The sequence below is a fragment of the Pantherophis guttatus genome, chromosome 1, assembly GCF_059756535.1.
Source record: "Pantherophis guttatus breed Tessera chromosome 1, ASM5975653v1, whole genome shotgun sequence".
Lineage (NCBI taxonomy): Eukaryota > Metazoa > Chordata > Lepidosauria > Squamata > Colubridae > Pantherophis > Pantherophis guttatus.
Window position 1 is genome coordinate 273,711,648 of NC_142063.1, and position 19,194 is coordinate 273,730,841.

The following is a 19,194-nucleotide window of genomic DNA, read 5'->3' on the forward strand; positions in this document are numbered from 1 at the left end:
CTTTCTTTCTAGGGCTAAGAGAAATGGCTGGCCCAAGGTCATCCAGCTGGTTTTGTGCCTAAGGGTGGGACTTGGACTCATAGCCTCCCAGTTTGTAACCACTACACTAAACTGACTCTTTGTTTTAATTATAATTTCAAGAAAATAAAGTCCAGCTCTAACCACTGAATCACAGGCATCTTCTGACTAGTTACAATAGGAGTTCTTGATTGCAAGATGAGAATAAGCAAGGCAATCTGAAATGAACGAGTGTAAGATGTTAAGGAATCTGTGCTGACTAAAAACAACAACTCCAAAATAAAGATGTGATTAGTCAGAAATATACAAAGGAATAAACTCATGAGTTGAAATTATTTTGGGATATCCAATGGTCTATATATATATATCTGGACTGACTATGATTTAATTACTATAATATAGTTTGTGTGATGCTGCCCTTGAAAATACTTCAAAAATTCCTACAGATGGTAGTTTTGTGAATCAAAAGAATAATCCATCTCAACGCACCTCTGATCGAATACTTATATAGCTACCTTCTTGAACCAAACTGTGGGTAGCTCACAACTCATTTCAGGGTGTGCTGTTCAGGGTTATTTGCAATGAGATATGAATGCTGATGGATCTTTATACCTAGGTTTCTTGATCTTGAAAGTAGTACCAGTATAGAAACTTTCCCTTCATCTTTGAATTTCTTTACCTGGATCAAAATGCTTTTTAGCTATATTTCAGTGTACTTACCATTCATCTTCCCCTTCCCCTTGTTATAGTGACCACCACAAAATCACCCCAGTGCTTTTTTTTTTAGTTCATACATGTAGGAACAAATGCTGTTTATAATGTTTACTATTCACTTTCTGAACTAAAGCTTCCAGCTGTTCACATATTCACATATCTACAGAATGAATCCTTTCCCAATTTGAGTCTAGCTGGCAACTAGACTAATTCAGTGTGCCAAAAGAATTGGGATATTACTTTGTGCAGACCTAACTGTAGTGCAAATATAATACAAAATTGCAAGGACCAAGAATCCTATACATTTTTACACTTTCTAGCTTGGCCGCTCCCATATTAACACTTTACTCACAACTGCCTGAATGCCTCATTTCATCCAGTTCACATAAGAACCATCTTTAGCAGGGGTGAAATGCTCCCGGTTCAGACCGGATCACCCGACCCGGTAGCGATGAAGCCAGGTGGTTCGGAGAACCAGTAGCAAAAATCCCTGCCCCCCCCCCATGCTCAGCTGAGCCGCACAATCATCAGAGGCTTTTTTTTTAATTTTTAAAAGCATTTTTTCTACAACTTCGGCCGAAAAAATGCTTTTAAAAATGTAAAAAAAAAAGCCTCTGATGATCGCGCAGCTCGTCAAAGGCATTTAAAAGAACTCCCCCCCCTTTTTTTCCCCTTTTAAATGCTCTGACGATCCAAGCTGAGTTCCCTGATCTTCAGGGGCTTTTTTAAAAAGCCTGGCTTGGATTGTCAGTGCCTTTTGAAAACATTTTTTTACAAAATTGGCCATGCCCACCCAGTCACATTACCCACCACCACCACCAAGCCACGCCACAAAACCGGTAGTAACAAATTTTAGATTTCACCCCTGATCTTGAGTATGGAGAACAATCTGTTACATCTCCTTTGCACTTTTCATTCTGGAAGATGTCCATGTAATGCCTAAGCTGAAAGTTTCATGGGCAAACCTTTCTGCATGTTTGGCCTTTTGATCTGAATGAGCTCCACATTTCATCTTTCATACATCTCCATTCACAAAAATACATGACTGGAAATCCTGGGAATCGTAGTGCCAGATTTCTGCAGGGCTGCCATATTCAAGGCAGAGATAATTATAATTTGTAACAAGTTTGTAAAACTATACCAAAAGCAGTGATATTATTTGCCCAGAAAGGAAAAGCAGAACCACATTTACCATGATAAAGCCCCATAGACAGAATTCCGGAATAAACTGGAATAATGTATAAACCCTGAACATTTTTGATGAGGGAGTTAATTATTTATGAAGAATAAATGACCGATGGCAACTGAAAATTTAAGAAGTGCTTGATTTATCAGCACGGTGGCTGTTGATATTGACAAATTGTTCTGTTGAATTAGGGGGTGCAAAGTAGACATGTATCTTTTCCTGATAATGTCTCACTGCTATAACAGCTTTATGCACAAATGGTTGTGTTAGAAGAAAGGCCAAATAAGGGACAATTCTCCCATCTGCAGGATGGAAAACTGCCTTGCAGCTTCCCAATCCATCAGCTCTCTGTGGCTGTCAAGGCTATCTCTGTTAGAATTTATCATTTAACATCATCTTGTGTCTCCAGATGTTTCTACAAAACTGCCTTCTAGCTGCAGGACATTCAAGCAGAGTCTAGCCAAGTAAGAGCCCATGTTTTCCCTTCAAACACAATAGCTTCCTAGGGAGCTGGGGAAGACTCTTAAGGACTGTATATCAGTCCACATACCAATATATAAAGCTGAATCATGGGGATAAGAGAGAGCTAACCGAAGACAGAGAAGTTACTCCGGTGGAAAAGAAATACAATAACAGGAATCAGTTCTATATTACCCCTGTATTGTGCAGATGTCTCTCATGCTGCTGAGAAATATCTCACCAAGACAAGGTGATATATTCCCATGAGGACAGACACTATTTGGGCGCCTGTGGGAAAGACTGTGCAGTCTTTCTTTCTATCTCAAAATGGGAGTAGGGCAACTAGACTTAAAGCAAGCACTGTGATTCATTGTCTTCAAGATAATATCTGGGCTTTTCCTGAATGGTCACATTGAGGACAAAAGAGACAGAACAGACTTCGGGCAAGGAGTAATTCATCTGAGGTTTGCAGGGACCCCCCCCCCCAGTGCATTTTGCTGCAAATAGTTGAGCTTCTTTTCTTCAATACTTATTCATTTAAAGAGGCAACACATATTCTTTTCAGGACTTGCTTTGCTTTTCACTTATCAATTCCTTACAGGCTTCCACTTGCTTTCATTTTCTTTTCCATTCTTGCACCAGCTCCAGTCTCTTTGTCTATGGAGATTCTCAGTCATCCATGTCATGGTTATCCCAAAGGTGCTTTTTCAAGAAGCAACTGGACTTTCTGTTTTTTGTTTGAAGACGTTTCGCTTCTCATCCAAGAAGCCTCTTCAGAGCCGAAGAAGCTTCTTGGATGAGAAGCGAAACGTCTTCAAACAAAATCTCGGAAAGTCCAGTTGCCTCTTTGGGACTCCAGTCTCTTTCAAAAGTGAACATGGCCATTATTTTATTTCATTTCAGATCTTCCACAGGCGCTATCCTATTATCATTCATCAAGTGAAGGAAAAAGGTTCTGGAGAGAATTCTTGTGCATACATACATATATTGAACCACACTGAATGGCCAGAACTCTGTCACTGTGATGCCTGACCCAATACAAGATGGTAGATATTTTGTTGCTCAAGTGATAGATCATAGCTTTCATATACTTTGATACATGCAGTCCAGTGATGAAATCTAACATTTATTACTACTGGTTCTGTGGGCTTGGTGCGGTGGGGGAGGGGTATAATGTGACTGGGTGGGCGTGATCAATTTTTTTTTTTTTTTACTTTTAAAACCATTTTTTCTACAACCTCTTCGGCGAAGAGGTTGTAAAAAAAATGCTTTCAAAAGGCTCTGATGATCCCAGCTGAGTTGCCTGATCGGCAGAGACTTTTTTTCTTTTAAATGCCTCTAATGATCAGGCAACTCAGCTTGGATAGTCAGAGGCATTTAAAAGAAAAAAGGGTTTTTTTCTTTTAAAAGCCTTTGATGATCCCAGCTGAGACACACGATCATCAGACACTTTTTTTTTTACTTTTAAAAGCATTTTTTCGGCTGAAGAGGTTGTAGAAAAAATGCTTTTAAAAGTAAAAAAAAAGCCTCTGATGATTGTGTGGCTCAGCTGGGCATGGGGGGGGGGCAGGGATTTTTGCTACCGGTTCTCTGAACCACCCGCTGCCATCACTACCGGATCGGGTGATCCGGTCCGAACCGGGAGCATTTCATCCCTGATACAGTCTTCAACCTAAAACCACAATTGTGTCTAGAATTTATGTTACCAAGCAAGGCAATTGTTAAGTGAATCGTGCCTGATTTTACAACTTTTTTTGCCATGGTTGTTAAGCAAATCATTGCAGTTAAGTGAATCACATGGTTGTTGACAGAATCTGACTTCCACCATTGACTTTGTCAGATGGCAGCTGCGAAGGTCAAAAATGGCGACCACATGACCCAGGGACTCTGCAACCATCATAAATATTTGCCAGTTGCCAGGCACCCACATTTTGATCAAGTGGCTGTATGGCTGCTGTGACAGTCATAAGTGTAAGGACCGATCATATCTCACTTTTTTCAGTGCCACTAAACTTTGTACAGTCACTAAATGAATTGGTTGTAAGTCAAGGACTATCTGTATCTGTGCTGACTGAGTAGCATTTAGAGAACTGACAGCATCCATTCAATGAAGGATGCTTAAATGTTTGTTACCTTACATGAGATTTGGTTTCTTCCAACATGAATATATAGTGTCCCAATTGCAATATTAGACTCCCGAGATACCAAATCTTGGCACAATGTCCTAGGAAGTACCTCCTTTCAATTCTGTGGGATTTGCTTCCAAATAAACCTGAATAGAATTGTATGACTCATTACTTGAGCCACTTATAGGAAACAGGAGCTAGTAAAAGTGTGTACTTTATTAGAAGCAGAGAGTAAGGAACAATCTATAAACGCAGCATGACAATTAACGTCTCAAAGACTCAAACTTGGATTCCTCAATGGATGCCACCAAATTCCATTTTAATATGATAGACAAAGGAAATGGTTAAATAAATGGAGAGAACTTTTATTATTCTATTATTATTATTTTTATTAAAATCCAACTATTTCTATCCAGGTCATGTCTACTTCTTGAAAAACAAACCCTGGCAGAGCCCTCAAAAGTCTAAGATAGTCCTGATGTCACTGTTGTCATTTCTCCTCCATATCCCTTACACTCTTAATTGCCAAATGACTAAAACATACGAAGGACAGTTGCAGGAATAGATATGTCTAGTGTAATGAAAAGAAGGATTAGGGGTGACATGATAGAAGTGTTCCAATATCTAAGGGGCTGCCACAAAGAAGATGCGGTCAACCTATTCTCCAAAGCAGGGGTTATATGCTCCCGGTTTGGACCGGTTTTGCTGAACCGGTAGCGATGGCGGCCGGTGGTTTTGAGAACCGGTAGCGATGGCGGCATGAGGCTCCGCCTACCCACACGGTCATCGTTACTTCCTGGTTTTAACCAGGAAGTAATCAATTTTTTACTCTCTGTGCACGCGCAGAAGGATTTGCACATGCATAGAAGGGTTTGTGCATGCGTAGAAGGGTTTGCGCATGCGCAGAGGGTCCACACGTGCATGTGATGTGCATGCATGCATGAGCAAAGCATGCACTGCCGAACCAGTTGGGAAGGTAAGTAGATTTCACCCCGCTCCAAAGCACAGAACAAAAGGCAATGGATAGAAACTAATCAAGGAGGAACCTAGAAATAAGGAGAAACTTCCTATAGTTAGAACAATTAATCAGTGGAAGGACTTGCCTTTAGAAGTTATGGGTGCTCCATCACTAGAGGTTTTCAGACAACCATTGGTCTGAAATTGTATAGGGTTTCCTGAACAAGAAGACCTCCAAGGTCCCTTCCAACTACCGTATGAGAAGATGCAGTTGATTAATAATGGCCCTTTAATGATGGCCCCGGAGGAGCCATCTGAGATCAGACTTCTTTTGATAAGGCTGGTCCTATTTCTAATGCTGGACTGCCTACTGTATGACAAGAAGTCATTTTCTAAATACTTCACAGAATCCAGATCTTGCTCTCTCCCTGAACCTGGAGTTTACGCTTTTAATAACAGGCCCTCTTGATCTTTTCCCGCTACAGAAATAAATAGAATCCACCAACTGACACAAATCTTTGCCATAGCAGGAGTCTTTTTTTTTTTTTTAAATGCCTACAGATTAGTGTTTATACAACCTGTCAGAGACTGAAAGCCACAAAGATGATGGAAAGTTTTCTCTAGCTGTGTGAAACCAACCTTTTGTCTAGCGTCAAAACCAGCCGGAGAGAAACTCGTGGCAGGTTGTTTATCTTAGCAGACAATCCCCCATTCGAGGGCTCATCACTATTCTTGCTTGTTAAAAAACATAAAGTCTTCCCTGTGCTTCCTAATTCTGCTTCAGAAGAACCTTTACAGTCATGCCCCCAACAGGAAGGGAAGCTGCCTCAGACAAAATAACTCTATCTTTGCCTGATCACGAAAGTACATTTAGGATGGGCAGAAAAGTAGACTTCTGTGGCAGAATATCGGGCTATTAAATGCTGCTTTGAGATTGTACTGTGGCTTAAAAAACAACCATTACTTTGAAAAGGCTTGTATCTTGATACAATAAATAATACATCAAACTGATAGCGCTGGATAGTAAAATGACTTAATTTACACGAGGGAGATTTTCTTCTTCTTCTCAGATGTGGAACACTTCCATTTATTCACCAAACCACAAACATGCTGGCCCTCTGAATGAGTAAGAAATGGGTGCAAAATACTAGAAGGTGCAATTAGAATTCTGTTTCTTTTTAATAGTTGTTTTTTTATTATTAAAGATCATAATTACACTAGTAAAAACTAATACAATCTAAAAATATATAAAAGAATAGAAAGAATAGAAGGTGCAGCAAAAAGAGAAAAAAAATAAGAGAAATGGAGAAGAGGAATAAAAAAGCAAGAATATAATAAAAAATATATATCTAAAGAAGTGATTTCCAAACTTCAAAGTAATTTATCCCCTCCTTGTAAAATGTACAAAATGATATCTTCTCATACTTCATCTCTTATCTATAAAGAAATCCATAAAGCACAGTCATTTCAGTCTGAGTATCAGCAAAAGTTCATTAAGGTTTGCCAGAAATAACAACTTATCTATTATCAGTCAACCTTGCTCAAATAAACCAACTTTATATTCCTTCCTTTTGATCATTATTCCATTCAAATAACATCATCAAACTTAATTTCTTTTCATTTTTTTGTCCCTTGTCACAAGATTCCTCTCACCAGCCTCTTCTATAAATTCAATATAGGTCACTCTCTTGGTTTATTGTTTCTATATCCCTTTTAATTATTAAAACATCAGCCAGTCTCTTTTGTATGTCCAGTGTAATATCTTTTTCCATATAATTCTTCTAGCCTATCATTTGTAAATCTACTTTCAACTCAGTCTCAGTCTTGTCAGGTAAAACCTGTTCCTCTTCCATAACATCTTTTAGACATAGTTTCTCCATAGAGGCAGATGTCTGTGTTGACAATATTAATACCAAGTTCAGGGACCATTTTTTTTTAAAAAAAGTGCTTTAATATTTTCAATGTTAGAATAATTTGCTCCATTTTGTAATTGTAGGATTGAGTGTTCTTTTAATTACTTACCACCATAATTGAGCCCAAAATTTTTGGTTGGTAAGTGAGACATTTGTTAAGTGAATTTTGCCCCATTTTCCATTTCTTGGCGTATTTGTTAAGTGAATCACTGCAGTAATTAAATTAGTATTTATTTATTTATTTATTGGTTTGATTTATATGCTGCCCTTTTCCAGAGACTCAGAGAGGCTTACAATGCGTTAAGCAATAGCCTTCATATTTTGTATATACCTGCTTAGTAGGGCTTTCGCCCCCCCCACCCCACCCCAGAGGTGTTCTTTTTTATACAAAGTCAGTTTATTGCCCCCACAAACCAGGTCCTAGTAACATGGTTGCTAAGGGAATCTGGCTTCCCCATTGACTTTGTTTGTCAGAAGTTTGTGAAAGGTGATCACATGACCCTGGGACATTACAACAATCATAAATATGAACCAGTTGGCAAGCATCCAAATTTTGATCATGTGATCATGGGAGATGCTGCAGTGGTCATAAGTATGAAAAATGGTCATAAGTCACTTTTTTCAGTGCCGTTGTAACTTTGAACAGTCACTAAACTAACTTGTAAGTCGAAGACTACCTGTATAATCCTTAGTTCCCTCTAATGTCCAGTTTTTTAAAAAATACTTTTTAAAAAATCAAAACAAAGACATTTTCCCATGGGTAGGATTCTTTATAATTAATTCCAAAATCTTGTTTCAAATTTATTTGCCCCTTTAGTCCATTTGTAACTTTCTAAAATCAAAGTTTTAATCAGGGTTTTTTTTTTTTTCGGTTATTTATTCCAAAAGAAAGTTCTTAAACCTGTAGTTAAAACTTAATTTTGCTAATGATTGAAAGAAAACTTACCTGATGCTGTCAGACTTGTCAATACGAAAGTTTCCAATAGCTGAAAAGCAGTTAACAAGCGATTTCCAAAAATGTTTAGAAAAGGAAGTATGGGTTCTTTCAAAAGTGCCAAGTGCAGTTTGAACAAGATAGCTTGTCAGGGTTCCAAGCAACACCCTCAATGAAAGAAAACTCTGGAGCTTGAGTTTCCTCAAAGTTCCATTTTATTAGAGATGTCATATTGGCACATCATAAAGCACCGTCCCAACTGGAGATGCCTCCCAGTTCCAGCCATCCAGGTGCAGGGCAAGATGTCTTTGACTTTCTGAAAAAGGAATGTTATTATGACTATATATCACCCTGGCTCCATACAATGCCCCCACCCAGTTTCCCACAGTAGTCAATGTGGCAAGCCTGAAGATCCAACGAAAAAGATGGATGGCTTCCAGGCCTGACGTAGCTATTCCCTTGTCTCCCTGAGCATTAAATCCTCTGGAGACTTCTATTTTTTTGGTCTCCTCATGAGGAGCAACCGTCTGGAACACTTGTGGGCAATCTTAAGTCCTTTCCTTGTCCAGAAAAGTTTGAAGAGATGGCCTACTCACCAGCTTTTTGTTCTTTGCCACAGTCATGGGCTCCTTTTTTTTATGGAGCCATTCCAGTCTGCCATTTCTTCTCTGGCAGAAGAAAGGAGCAGGAATGATAAAGAAATCCTACAAGCCACTGAGAAGAAGAATTATTTAAAAATACATATATTTTTTATTCATCCCACTCATTCATCTTGTGTTCAGAACTCAGGAGATAACTTTGAGCATGGGGGGGGGGAGAAAGGGGAATAGCCTGAAGAGTCAGTGTGTGCTGGTGTCAGCTTGCACCTGAATTACGTCCTTACTCACCTAAATCATTTAAGAGTGACGGCTGTGGACAATCATCTTCATTCAAATTACATAGGACTGCTGGGAAGATGAAATGGGACACCTCCCGCATATATGAGCCTCTTTGAGAAAAAGCAGGATACTACCTTGATGTATCTACTTAACCATGGACCAAACTTTTTAAAACTTTCCACCCATATGACACTTTGATCTCCATAATCCTTAAGTAACTGGAATATATATATATAGAAATTACTGCCCATCTATGCTGGAAGTAGAGGAAAGATGAGGAAAGAGAACGGATATAAATTTTACTGCCCACAAAACCTGTCCTTTGTCTCATCTCAGCAACAAGGCCAGATAGTGGTCCTGTCCTTAAACTTTGGGTTACATGGCTGTTTCAGGATAGTGATTGGTAGATTCCTGATAGCCAGCCACCTACCTGGTATCACCTACTTAAGGAAAAAGTAACCACCAACCACTCTCATGAGCATCTGATAGGGCAGGATTGAAGGGGCAAAGTATAATAATTATTATTATTTTTACTTAGACTTTTTTGAATTGACTCTGTGCTTTTTGTGAGAAGCTGACATGAAATAATCTGTAAGACTTTTAGATAGCAGCCACAGAAGTTTATTATTCCTATGTTGAACCCAATCCCCAAACATCTGCCTGAATGATTGAAAGAACCCATTCAAAATAGACAGCAGAAAGTCTGAATCAGAGAGTTTTCTGTCCTGTTTGTGTTTCTGGATCCTTTTTCCCCCCTTTCTCCTTCCACTCAATCTTAATCAACTTTGATCAAGCAAAGAGGCTCCTCTTGCACAACCCCACATCACATCCATGTATGTATTTGTGTGCCTGTTTGTCACACATGCTTCCCTATTTTAGATTTTCTCAATACACACATGCACATACAATATACACATACTTCAAGTAGGATTCCAGATGGACAAGTCTACCATTCTTCTGAGAGTCTGACATTTCCACATGGCCATTCTACTGCAGCTAAAGTCAAAATAATGCCATGGAGGCCCAGTGCCCAGTGATTGGACAGGGAAAGACATGTCTGCGGCAAATTTCCCTGACCAATCAGAGTTGAGTAGAGTTGAGCAGATCACCATCCTTGAATGCATCATCCAAGTTCACTCTTAAGGGTCCTTAGACTGTTGAGACAGGAAGCTTTATCCTGGAAAAAAAGAAAAGAAAATGCCACTTCCAACTAAGGACGACTATAGATCCGTGATGGCAAACCTAGGTGATGGCAAACCTAAAGCCCTCTCTGCGGGCACGCCAGCCATCACCCCAGTTCAGCTCCGCCATGCATGCGTGCGCGCCTCCCACCGGCCAGTTGGTTTTCAGGTCTCTGCCGTGCATGCGTGGGGTGCGAGTGCATGCAGGAGATGCACATGCATGCACAGGGTTGGGCACACATGGGGGTGGTGCATGCATTGCAGCGTGTGCTTTCAGCACTCAGCACTCAGCACCGAAAAGGTTAGCCATCACTGCTATAGATTGTCTCAGTTGTCTAGTAAGGAAACACCAAAGCCCCTCAAAAACAGCAAAGCACCTTCATGCTTCCACAAGCAGGATTGAGAATTAGTTTTTAAACTAATATATCAGTAACCTCCCAACGAAGCATCTATAGTTGCATCAGGTAACTATCAAGGGAGGAACAAAGCTTGTGATAACAGTGGGTGCCTCAGTAAAAATGCCAGTGTTGTGCGTGACACTGTTTTTTTTAAAAAAGGTTATAATCTATGCTAAGAATGGTTGAAGATTTTTTTTTAAAAAACCAGAAAACAAAACAATAGCTTAAACAAGGCAAATGATGTTGAGGCTACATAGGCTTCCTTTTGCCCACTGTCAAAAAAGAGTGTTGCAAAGATACTGATCTTCAGGTTGCCCATATTTAAATACCATCAAAGGCCATGTTGGTTTGGGAATTGTGGGACTTACCTTCTTAACACCTTTGGGGAAAGTTGATTTTGACTAGTTGGAACACATTCAGTATGAATGCCTTAGGGCCTTTTTAGATTAGCAAGTGATCGCTTAAGAGATGGTGTGGCTGAGTGAAGCTATTCTCTCTTTCTCACAAAGCTAGAACAAGAGTCGTGATCACCTGCAGTGTCAAACTAGGGCACTGCCTGTGGGGCAGAAGTTCCAGGGTGCCTCCTTCAGCTTAATTCTTTTGAGGATGCTGCAGCTGCAGCTTAAAAGATCATTTACCGGATGACAGTCTGCAGGATGCAATCAATCAAGGCTTTTTTTTGTTTTGTTTTGTTTTGTTTCTATTGGTTATTCAGCTATGAAGAAGTAAAGAAATGCTGTGTACACACACACACACATGCATAAACAATCAGAAAAAGGAAGGCATAAAGAATGCTACACAGGTACTCACACCCTCTCCACCTGCCAGGATAGGTAGACAGACAGACTCAGTACGCTATTCCCTTTCAAGAATATATAAATGTAAAATGATAGGGTATGAATAGAATAGAATAGAATAGAATAGAATAGAATAGAATAGAATAGAATAGAATAGAATAGAATAGAATAGAATAGAATAGAATAGTTTATTGGCCAAGTGTGATTTGACACACAAGGAATTTGTCTTGGTGCATACACTCTCAGTGTACATAAAAGAAAAGATACGTTCATCAAGAATCATAAAGTACAACACTCAATGATAGTCATAAGGTATAAATATTTTTATTTCAAGGATAGCAGCAAAAGCTTTGAAACTTGTAGCACGCCAAAGACTACATATCCTGTTAACCAGGTATATTTTCTCTGTATGATGTATTAGATCAAGACAATTGCATTATAAAGACTGAGTTCCCCATTTCCACCTGATAGCCATGGCTCAGTTTGCCTCTAATTTTCTGATATAATTTTAAAACTTTGCAAGAGCGATGTTTGAAATCTTGACCTGATAGCTAAAAAAAATATATATTCATCCGCCCTAAGAAATAATGCATTAATATGATGGTTTCAAGACGTGCCTCTCTCAGGCCCGTCTTTTTTTATCACTGTCATGAGAAGATGCTCCCAAAGTGTTACATTTCTGCCTCCTGCTTGGTCTACTTCATCTTCAGAGGACCAGAAGGTAGCACTTGCAAGGAGATAGATAAATAGATAAACAGAGATTTGCAAGTTTCCTGTTCCATAAAAGTCAATGATTAGGAGAGGCATAGACTTCTGCTGAAAATGATTTCTTGAATGTAAGCTAGTTTTCTGTATGCAGCTATGCATAGAGTATATACATAAAAGAAGGAGCATATAATCCAACTGTTATTTTAACTGCGTTAGATCACAGAAAATGAACATCAAACTGAGAATGGGTATTAACTAAACAACAAGATCTACAACAGAATAATCTTGAGCTCTTATTTATAAGCACAGTTCCTCATCCTTTTCATTCTGCACTCCATGTGTAACCAGGAGTAAAGTTATTGTTTTTAAATCAACACATTTTTTTTTCATTGGCCAGATGTTAGCAAAAGACAGGACCTGATGTCTCCAGTGGGTGGGCCTAGGGCAGCAATCAGTGGACGGAAGCATTTTTTTTCTTTCTGAAATTCTACCCTTTCTTTAATATCTCTTTATCTCTCCCTCTCTCCCTCTTCATGTTTAGTGAGTTCCTGCAGATTAGACAGGTGATCAGATTTTTTTCTTCAGTGTGTTTTAAATCAACACACACACACACACAGAGTGATCCAAGTTATTAATGTCTCTTCTGAAAACCCATCTCTTTGACTTTCCATTTAGCCACAACACCAGTTTTCTTTCCATGAATACATTATCCGAATAAACCTGGTAATTGTTCACAATTCTCTTCTAACTTTCATGTTCAAATTAAATATGTCCGAGAAACATAAATATGCACACAGAGATATCAGAATGAAGGATGGTTAACTCTGTCTTGCACCTAACTCTCCATTTGAAGTTAAGGAGCCGGCTTGACTCTCCTCCCCTTCTCATACACATCCTTTTAAGGAGGAAAGGATGCAGAGATGCCAAAGTGATCTGTTGAGCAATATCTTGGGGATATTGTCTTATTGTTGGGCAATATCTTGGGGATACAATATGCTATTTATATTGACTGTTTCCTAATATGATTTGATTGCTTATTTGTACTCTATAACTATCATTAAATGTTGTACCTTATGATTCTTGATGAATGTATCTTTTATGTACACGGAGAGCATATGCACCAAGAACAAATTCCTTGTGTGTCCAATCACACTTGGCCAATAAAAATTCTATTCTATTCTATTCTATTCTATTCTATTCTATTCTATTCTATTCTATTCTATTCTATTCTATTCTATTCTATTCTATTCTATTCTATTCTATTCTATTCTATTCTACTCTATTCTACATTATGATGTCCTCCTTACGAAGATAGATTCAACAAATTATTCGAAGCAAGGCTGGGCTGGGGGCATCCTGTAGGCACACACCTTCCCATCTCTTGTAAACTCTATAGAACAGATCGTGGCAGCAGCTCATTCTTTCTTTTTTTTCTTTTAACACTATTAAAAGGCTTCAGTTTTGTGCCAGGGTAACGACGGCTGAAATATTCCAGCAATGCGGAGTATGAAGGGAGGGCGTTAGTCTCCTGCGTCAGGCACACACGCTCTAAATCTCCTCGCTGATCCTTAAGAAACCAGAGTTAACGCGCAACGTTCCCAAATGTCACCGGAGCTGGACAGCAAACAACGCTCATAAAAACCGTCCCGAGTGGCCCCCTGCTCGCCTTTTAAGCCCTGACAAATCCAACCTGCAACGCAGTCAGACAAACAGATCGAAGTTTTAGGGTCCCTGTTTGCGCAGGTTGACTTCTTGCCAACGGTTGCAAGAAGAAGGGAACCGCCAAATTAAAAAAAATAAAAAGTGGGGGGGGCGACCGCAATTCTTAGGGCTTCTCACTTTCTCTCTCGGTTAAGCGGCCGATAAATACAAAGCAGTTTGGAAATTCAAGCGGGGTTGACGGCGGAGACGCGGTTGGGGTGAATCAATCAATCAAGGCAGAGGCTGCAGGTCTGGGCGAAGAAAGTGGAGGCTTGTGTGGGGGGGGCTGGCGAGAGAGAGAGAAGGGGGAAGAGGGAGGGAGGGAGAGAGAGAGAGAAGGGGAAGAGGGAGGGAGAGAGAGGAGGAAGAGGGAGGGAGGGAGAGGAAGGGGGAGAGAGAAGGAGGGGGAAAGAGAGAAAGAGAAGAGGGAGGGAGGGAGAGAGAGAGAGAAAGAGAGAGAGAAGGGGAAGAGGGAGGGAGAGAGAGAGAGAGAAGGGGGAAGAGGGAGAGAGAGAGAGAGAAGGGGAAGAGGGAGGGAGAAAGAGAAGGAGGAAGAGGGAGGGAGGGAGAGATAGAGAGAGAAAGGGAAGAGGGAGGGGGAGAGAGAGAAGGGGGAAGAAGGAGGGGGGAAAGAGAGAGAAAGAGAGAGAGAAGGGGAAGAGGGAGGGAGAGAGAGAGAGAGAAGGGGAAGAGGGAGGGAGAGAGAGAAGGGGAAGAGGGAGGGAGAGAGAGAGAAAGAAGGGGGAAGAGGGAGGGAGAGAGAGAAGGGGGAAGAGGGAGGGAGGAAGAGAGAAGGGGGAAGAGGGAGAGAGAGAGAGAGAAGGGGGAAGAGGGAGGGAGAAAGAGAAGGAGGAAGAGGGAGGGAGGGAGAGATAGAGAGAGAAAGGGAAGAGGGAGGGGGAGAGAGAGAAGGGGGAAGAAGGAGGGGGAAAGAGAGAGAAAGAGAAGAGGGAGGGAGGGAGGGAGGGAGAGAGAGAGAGAGAGAGAAGAGGGAAGGAGGGAGGGAGAGGGAGAGAGAGAGAAGGGGGTGTGCGTTTGGGGCTTCTGCACTTATCCATCTCTCCAACACCCTCCTTCAAATCCGTCCCCAATACTTACCGAGTTCAGAACTGCGCGCGGCTGCCCGCAAAGGGCGCTTAGGAGGGAAGCTGAAGGCAGCGAGGGCAGGGCAGCTCTCTGATCTTGCTCCAGGGACGAACATCAGATGACAGCTCCAGCACGCCGAGGGAAGGGAACCCCGCTCGCCCTTCGCCGCTAGAGACAGCAGAGCTGAACGGAAGGTCAGGCGTCCGGACATCCCCGCGCAAAGCAGCAGAAAGCCCGAGCGCGAACCGTCACTCCCCACCCCCGGCCCCCCTTTAACCGAGGAAGGACGTGCCCGGGCAGAGCTGGGAAGGGGAAGCCGGCGAGGGCCAGGACGGCTCAAGGAGAGCTCTGCCGCTTATAGCTGAAGATGCTGCTGCTGCTCCCGCTGTGGCTGTTGCTGCCGGAGTTGGCCCTCCTGGCGCCGGCTCAGAAGTTTTCAGCGCTCACGGTAAGGCAGCCAGGCGGCTATTTCCTACTCCTTCCCTCTCGCCGCCGCGCCGGGGCAGCAAAACCCTCCCGCCGTCCTTCTCCCCACGCTGGCCACCGGCTTCCCACTCACCAGGATACTCGCTGAGCCCTTTTGCCCAAGCCGGGAACCTGCCCTTGCAGTCGGGAAACTGCGACTTCGCTGATCTGGGTGTCCAAATTCTGGAGGGTGCCCGCTTCTTCCAAGAGTCCCTCTCAAGTGTTGGCTGAAATCCTCACTCGAGGTGATCGGCTTGTTTTGTTTTTTTTTTAAAGCAAAAATAGGGCTCCGGTCCTTAATGCTAAATCTATCCCCACCAAACCCCCCACTTTAAAATGTGAAACTAGCAAATTGTGGCTTGTAGATCTTCGACCCCTCTTCTCCCAATTATCAGCAGGACTGATAACCTTCGTTTGATAGGATACATTTTATTAGCAGGAATCTTAAAATTGGCATCGTTCTTAAGAGTTCCTATGCGCACAGATAATGCTTGTTTGAAGTTAGTTGGTACTCCGCGAATTTTTCATAATTATCTTCCCATAACCAAAGGAAAATTACTGGGTATCGATTTCCCTGTGCCCTAATGAACACTGATATTTACATCATTTTTTCTCGGAGAGGTTGAAGGAGCATTAATAAGATTAATTAATACTGAGTAAACCTCTGCGCCTTGGGTATCCCTCGGCCAGGTTATTGTAAAGCAATTTGGAGCAATGCAGTTTATTGAGTTTGTGTTCAGGTTACGGACACGTCAGTGCTGCATTTAGGATTTACTCAATCCAGTTTGGTTCTACTGAAAGTGCTTGGACGAAGTGCAAAGTGCAAAGAAAGTGGTTAAGTGGTTTGGGTTTGGGTTTGGCAGCTTGCAGTTTGCTGGAAATCCCCGGGGAATTAGGCTCCCGGTTGCAAACTAATTGCCTTTTGAAAAAAAAGGACAGATTTAAGAGTCTGAAAACACTGATCCTAAACGCAGAGTTGGAATACAATTAAACGTTCAAAGGTTTTACTCCAAAGGAGTTCCCACTTGAAATCGTGGCTTGGCCATAGAGTTCACTTCAGTGAATGGGATTCACTTTCACTTTCTAGGTAGATGCTCCCTGCTTAATTTTTTTTAAAAAAGAGAATGAATAGGAGCCAAACTGGTGCTGAATAGGCTTGATAAAGATCCAGCTTCAGGACTGCTAGTTTATAATCACTGGGCATGAGGCAAAGGAACCTGACTGTGTTTATCTATGCTGTTTCGAAACTCAGTAGAACTTTTAAGCATCAAGTCTAATGAATGAATGAATCTAATGTCTAATCCATCACTAACCTTCTTTGAGTCACTTCCAATAGATTTAACGTAGCACCAAATGATTACTCCATTTCCTGAAATATCAATTCACCAGGTTTTTGGATTTGTTTTGCGGGGATGGCACGGATATTCATTTCCCATTAATGCACTGAGGATTCACTGAAATTGTGGTCAGAAATCCCAGTTACTCTTAGTAATTTCAGTTACTCTTCCCTCCAAGCAGGTATGGTTAGAAGTACCCTGATCATTCTGATCTGAGAACTGTTTCTTTCAAAATACTTCCAGGCAGCTGCTGTGTTGCCAAGAAGTAGCAGTAGATGGGCAACAACTTTGGATAGGCTAGTTTTATAAAAAAAAAAGACCAACCATCACTTCTCTGGGAAAACTCAGAGTTATAGAAGTTGCATTTTGTAAAATGATGGTTTCTTTTAACTGCCTGGATAGCCTTTTAGATACACATCATACTCTTGCTATCTTACTTCCTATCTCCAGTTTGACTCCCCAGTTAATTGAACTGTTCAAGACCAAATATTCTATTGAGCATTCATTTATTCACGATGCCTTTAACTACCCACTAACTAGTTATTCTACACCAAAAATATCCAATGCAGAAGACAGCTTGAAGGTTCAGAAGGTTATCTCCTCCTCCAGTGTTGGCTGAGAATACTTAGAAAATTTAGTCAATTCTCTTTCCTAAATCTTCCCACTGCCCTCTGCCATGAGACAGAAGACTTTCCTTCTTCAAGCTTTATGCTGGGGAAAGAAAGAATAAACAGGTGTTTTGTGTGTGTTCCCCTTGGTATGATTAACTACATTTCTGGCCCCTTTATGATGTACAGAATGGGTAACGTATGATTACTCTGAGCTGTATTTCATGTTCAGTCCAGAAAAACACCAACTTTTTGGAAAAGGAGCCAGTTAGTTCCTCTGCTGTCCCCTTTCAAAAACTTGCCCTATTCCAACATTCTTTAGCCACGTTGCTAGGATATTGCATATGAATTTTACTAAAGTCAGTCTCAGTAAGAATAAATGCAAATAAGCTATTGCTCCACATTAAAACACCCAGAGTCTACATATAATTACTCAGTTGTCATCAACAAAAGAAAGCAGAACCAACTTCTGTTGCATACACTATCAGTTTCATGAGAATACTTTAATAGAGATGTTTATTTACATTACAGCACCTGTATGTAAGCTGAACTGAAATATATTCTATATATGAATTTATACAAGCTGGTAGCCCAGTTTATCAGTCTTGAAACATTCCAGTTTCCTGGAAATGAATATCCATGCCCTTGTAAAAAGTCTTTTGTGGGAAGGAATTTGAAAAAAACCAAGTGGCGAGTTATTTCATTTATCTTTAAATCATATTAAAGATTGCATACGGGATAATGATGTAGTGGCAGTTTCCAAAACAATGAACTGGGAAAACAAGTAAGTAGAAGATGTTTCTCTGCATTTTCCTATCAAATAGCCTTTTATTTACATTTGATAACATATAATATAGCAACAATAATAATATACAATTCTGTCTGACCAAAGAACAGTCAATTAAAATCCCTCCCCCCACATAACCCTGAGAGCATTTGCAAGGCTACATTTTCATGACAATTTTCTTACTTTGAAAATTGGTGTTATATTCTTTCCTTTATGGAGAAAGAATGGGCAACATATATTCCACATCTCCATCTCTTATCAGCCTTACTCCACATAGCCAATGATAAGAATATAAGCGATGTAGTCTTACCAACACCTCGTAGGATGCTGGTTGCCCATGTCTTCATTAGATGAAGGCTGCCCTTACTTCCAGTATCCTTGAGTATCTTCATCACTACAGAGGAACAGCTATGTAAAAATATGTAAAAATAGATACAGCAGCCGAATATTAAACAACAGGTATATAACAAGTCTGGATTGTACATTGCTTCTGATTTAGCTGCTTAAATCCAGTGGATTTCCAATGGGAATTAATTGAATACATCTATCTACAAGTTTATAGTTTTAGGACATGACTTAAAGGATCCCTGGAGGTATTGTTTGATGCTACAATTGCTTTATAGCTTAGGCAGAGAGGGGGAAGAAGATGATTGGTCCCTCAGCTGTGCTGATTTCAAAAAGGGAGCCATGCAGGTTGCATGTGAATTGACATTTATATAGCCATCTTTACTTTTGATTTTTTTGGTTCTGTCAACAGATCATGATTTGTGACCCAGTAGCAAACTATAATTAGAGTTGCGCTTCAATATTATAAATTAAAATGGCTCCTTTGAATTTGCTCTCATTGTCTAATCAATCAAAGTTTTATGTGATTAATTTTCAAAGTAAACCAATGTAATATGCTGATGCAATGGGATATTATTTCCTTCTACTAGATTATC

At 40.7% G+C, this 19,194-nt stretch overlaps 1 protein-coding gene and 1 long non-coding RNA gene across 10 annotated transcripts in view; one reads left to right on the top strand and one right to left on the bottom strand.

The window, feature by feature from the left end:
- LOC117672043 (uncharacterized) overlaps nt 1–15,501 on the bottom strand; it is a 55,355-nt gene extending 39,854 nt beyond the window's left edge. Inside the window, exons 1-3 of one of the 2 annotated variants that reach the window (XR_015731442.1) lie at nt 15,069–15,501; nt 8,320–10,362; nt 6,630–6,897 (exon numbers count right to left, since the gene is read on the bottom strand). This is a non-coding gene — a long non-coding RNA (uncharacterized LOC117672043). Of the gene's footprint in view, nt 1–6,629; nt 6,898–8,319; nt 10,363–15,068 lie in introns of those variants that run through there. The other variant, XR_004593104.3, reaches the window with a different exon arrangement.
- Nucleotides 15,072–19,194, top strand: part of SMOC2 (SPARC related modular calcium binding 2) — a 129,879-nt gene continuing 125,756 nt past the window's right edge. For 7 of the 8 annotated variants that reach the window (XM_034428417.3, XM_034428419.3, XM_034428418.3 and 4 more), the window contains exon 1: nt 15,365–15,504. In XM_034428417.3, the coding sequence (XP_034284308.2) occupies nt 15,424–15,504 (81 nt within the window). In that variant the 5' untranslated portion in view covers nt 15,365–15,423. Of the gene's footprint in view, nt 15,505–19,194 lie in introns of all 8 variants that reach the window. The other variant, XM_034428420.3, reaches the window with a different exon arrangement.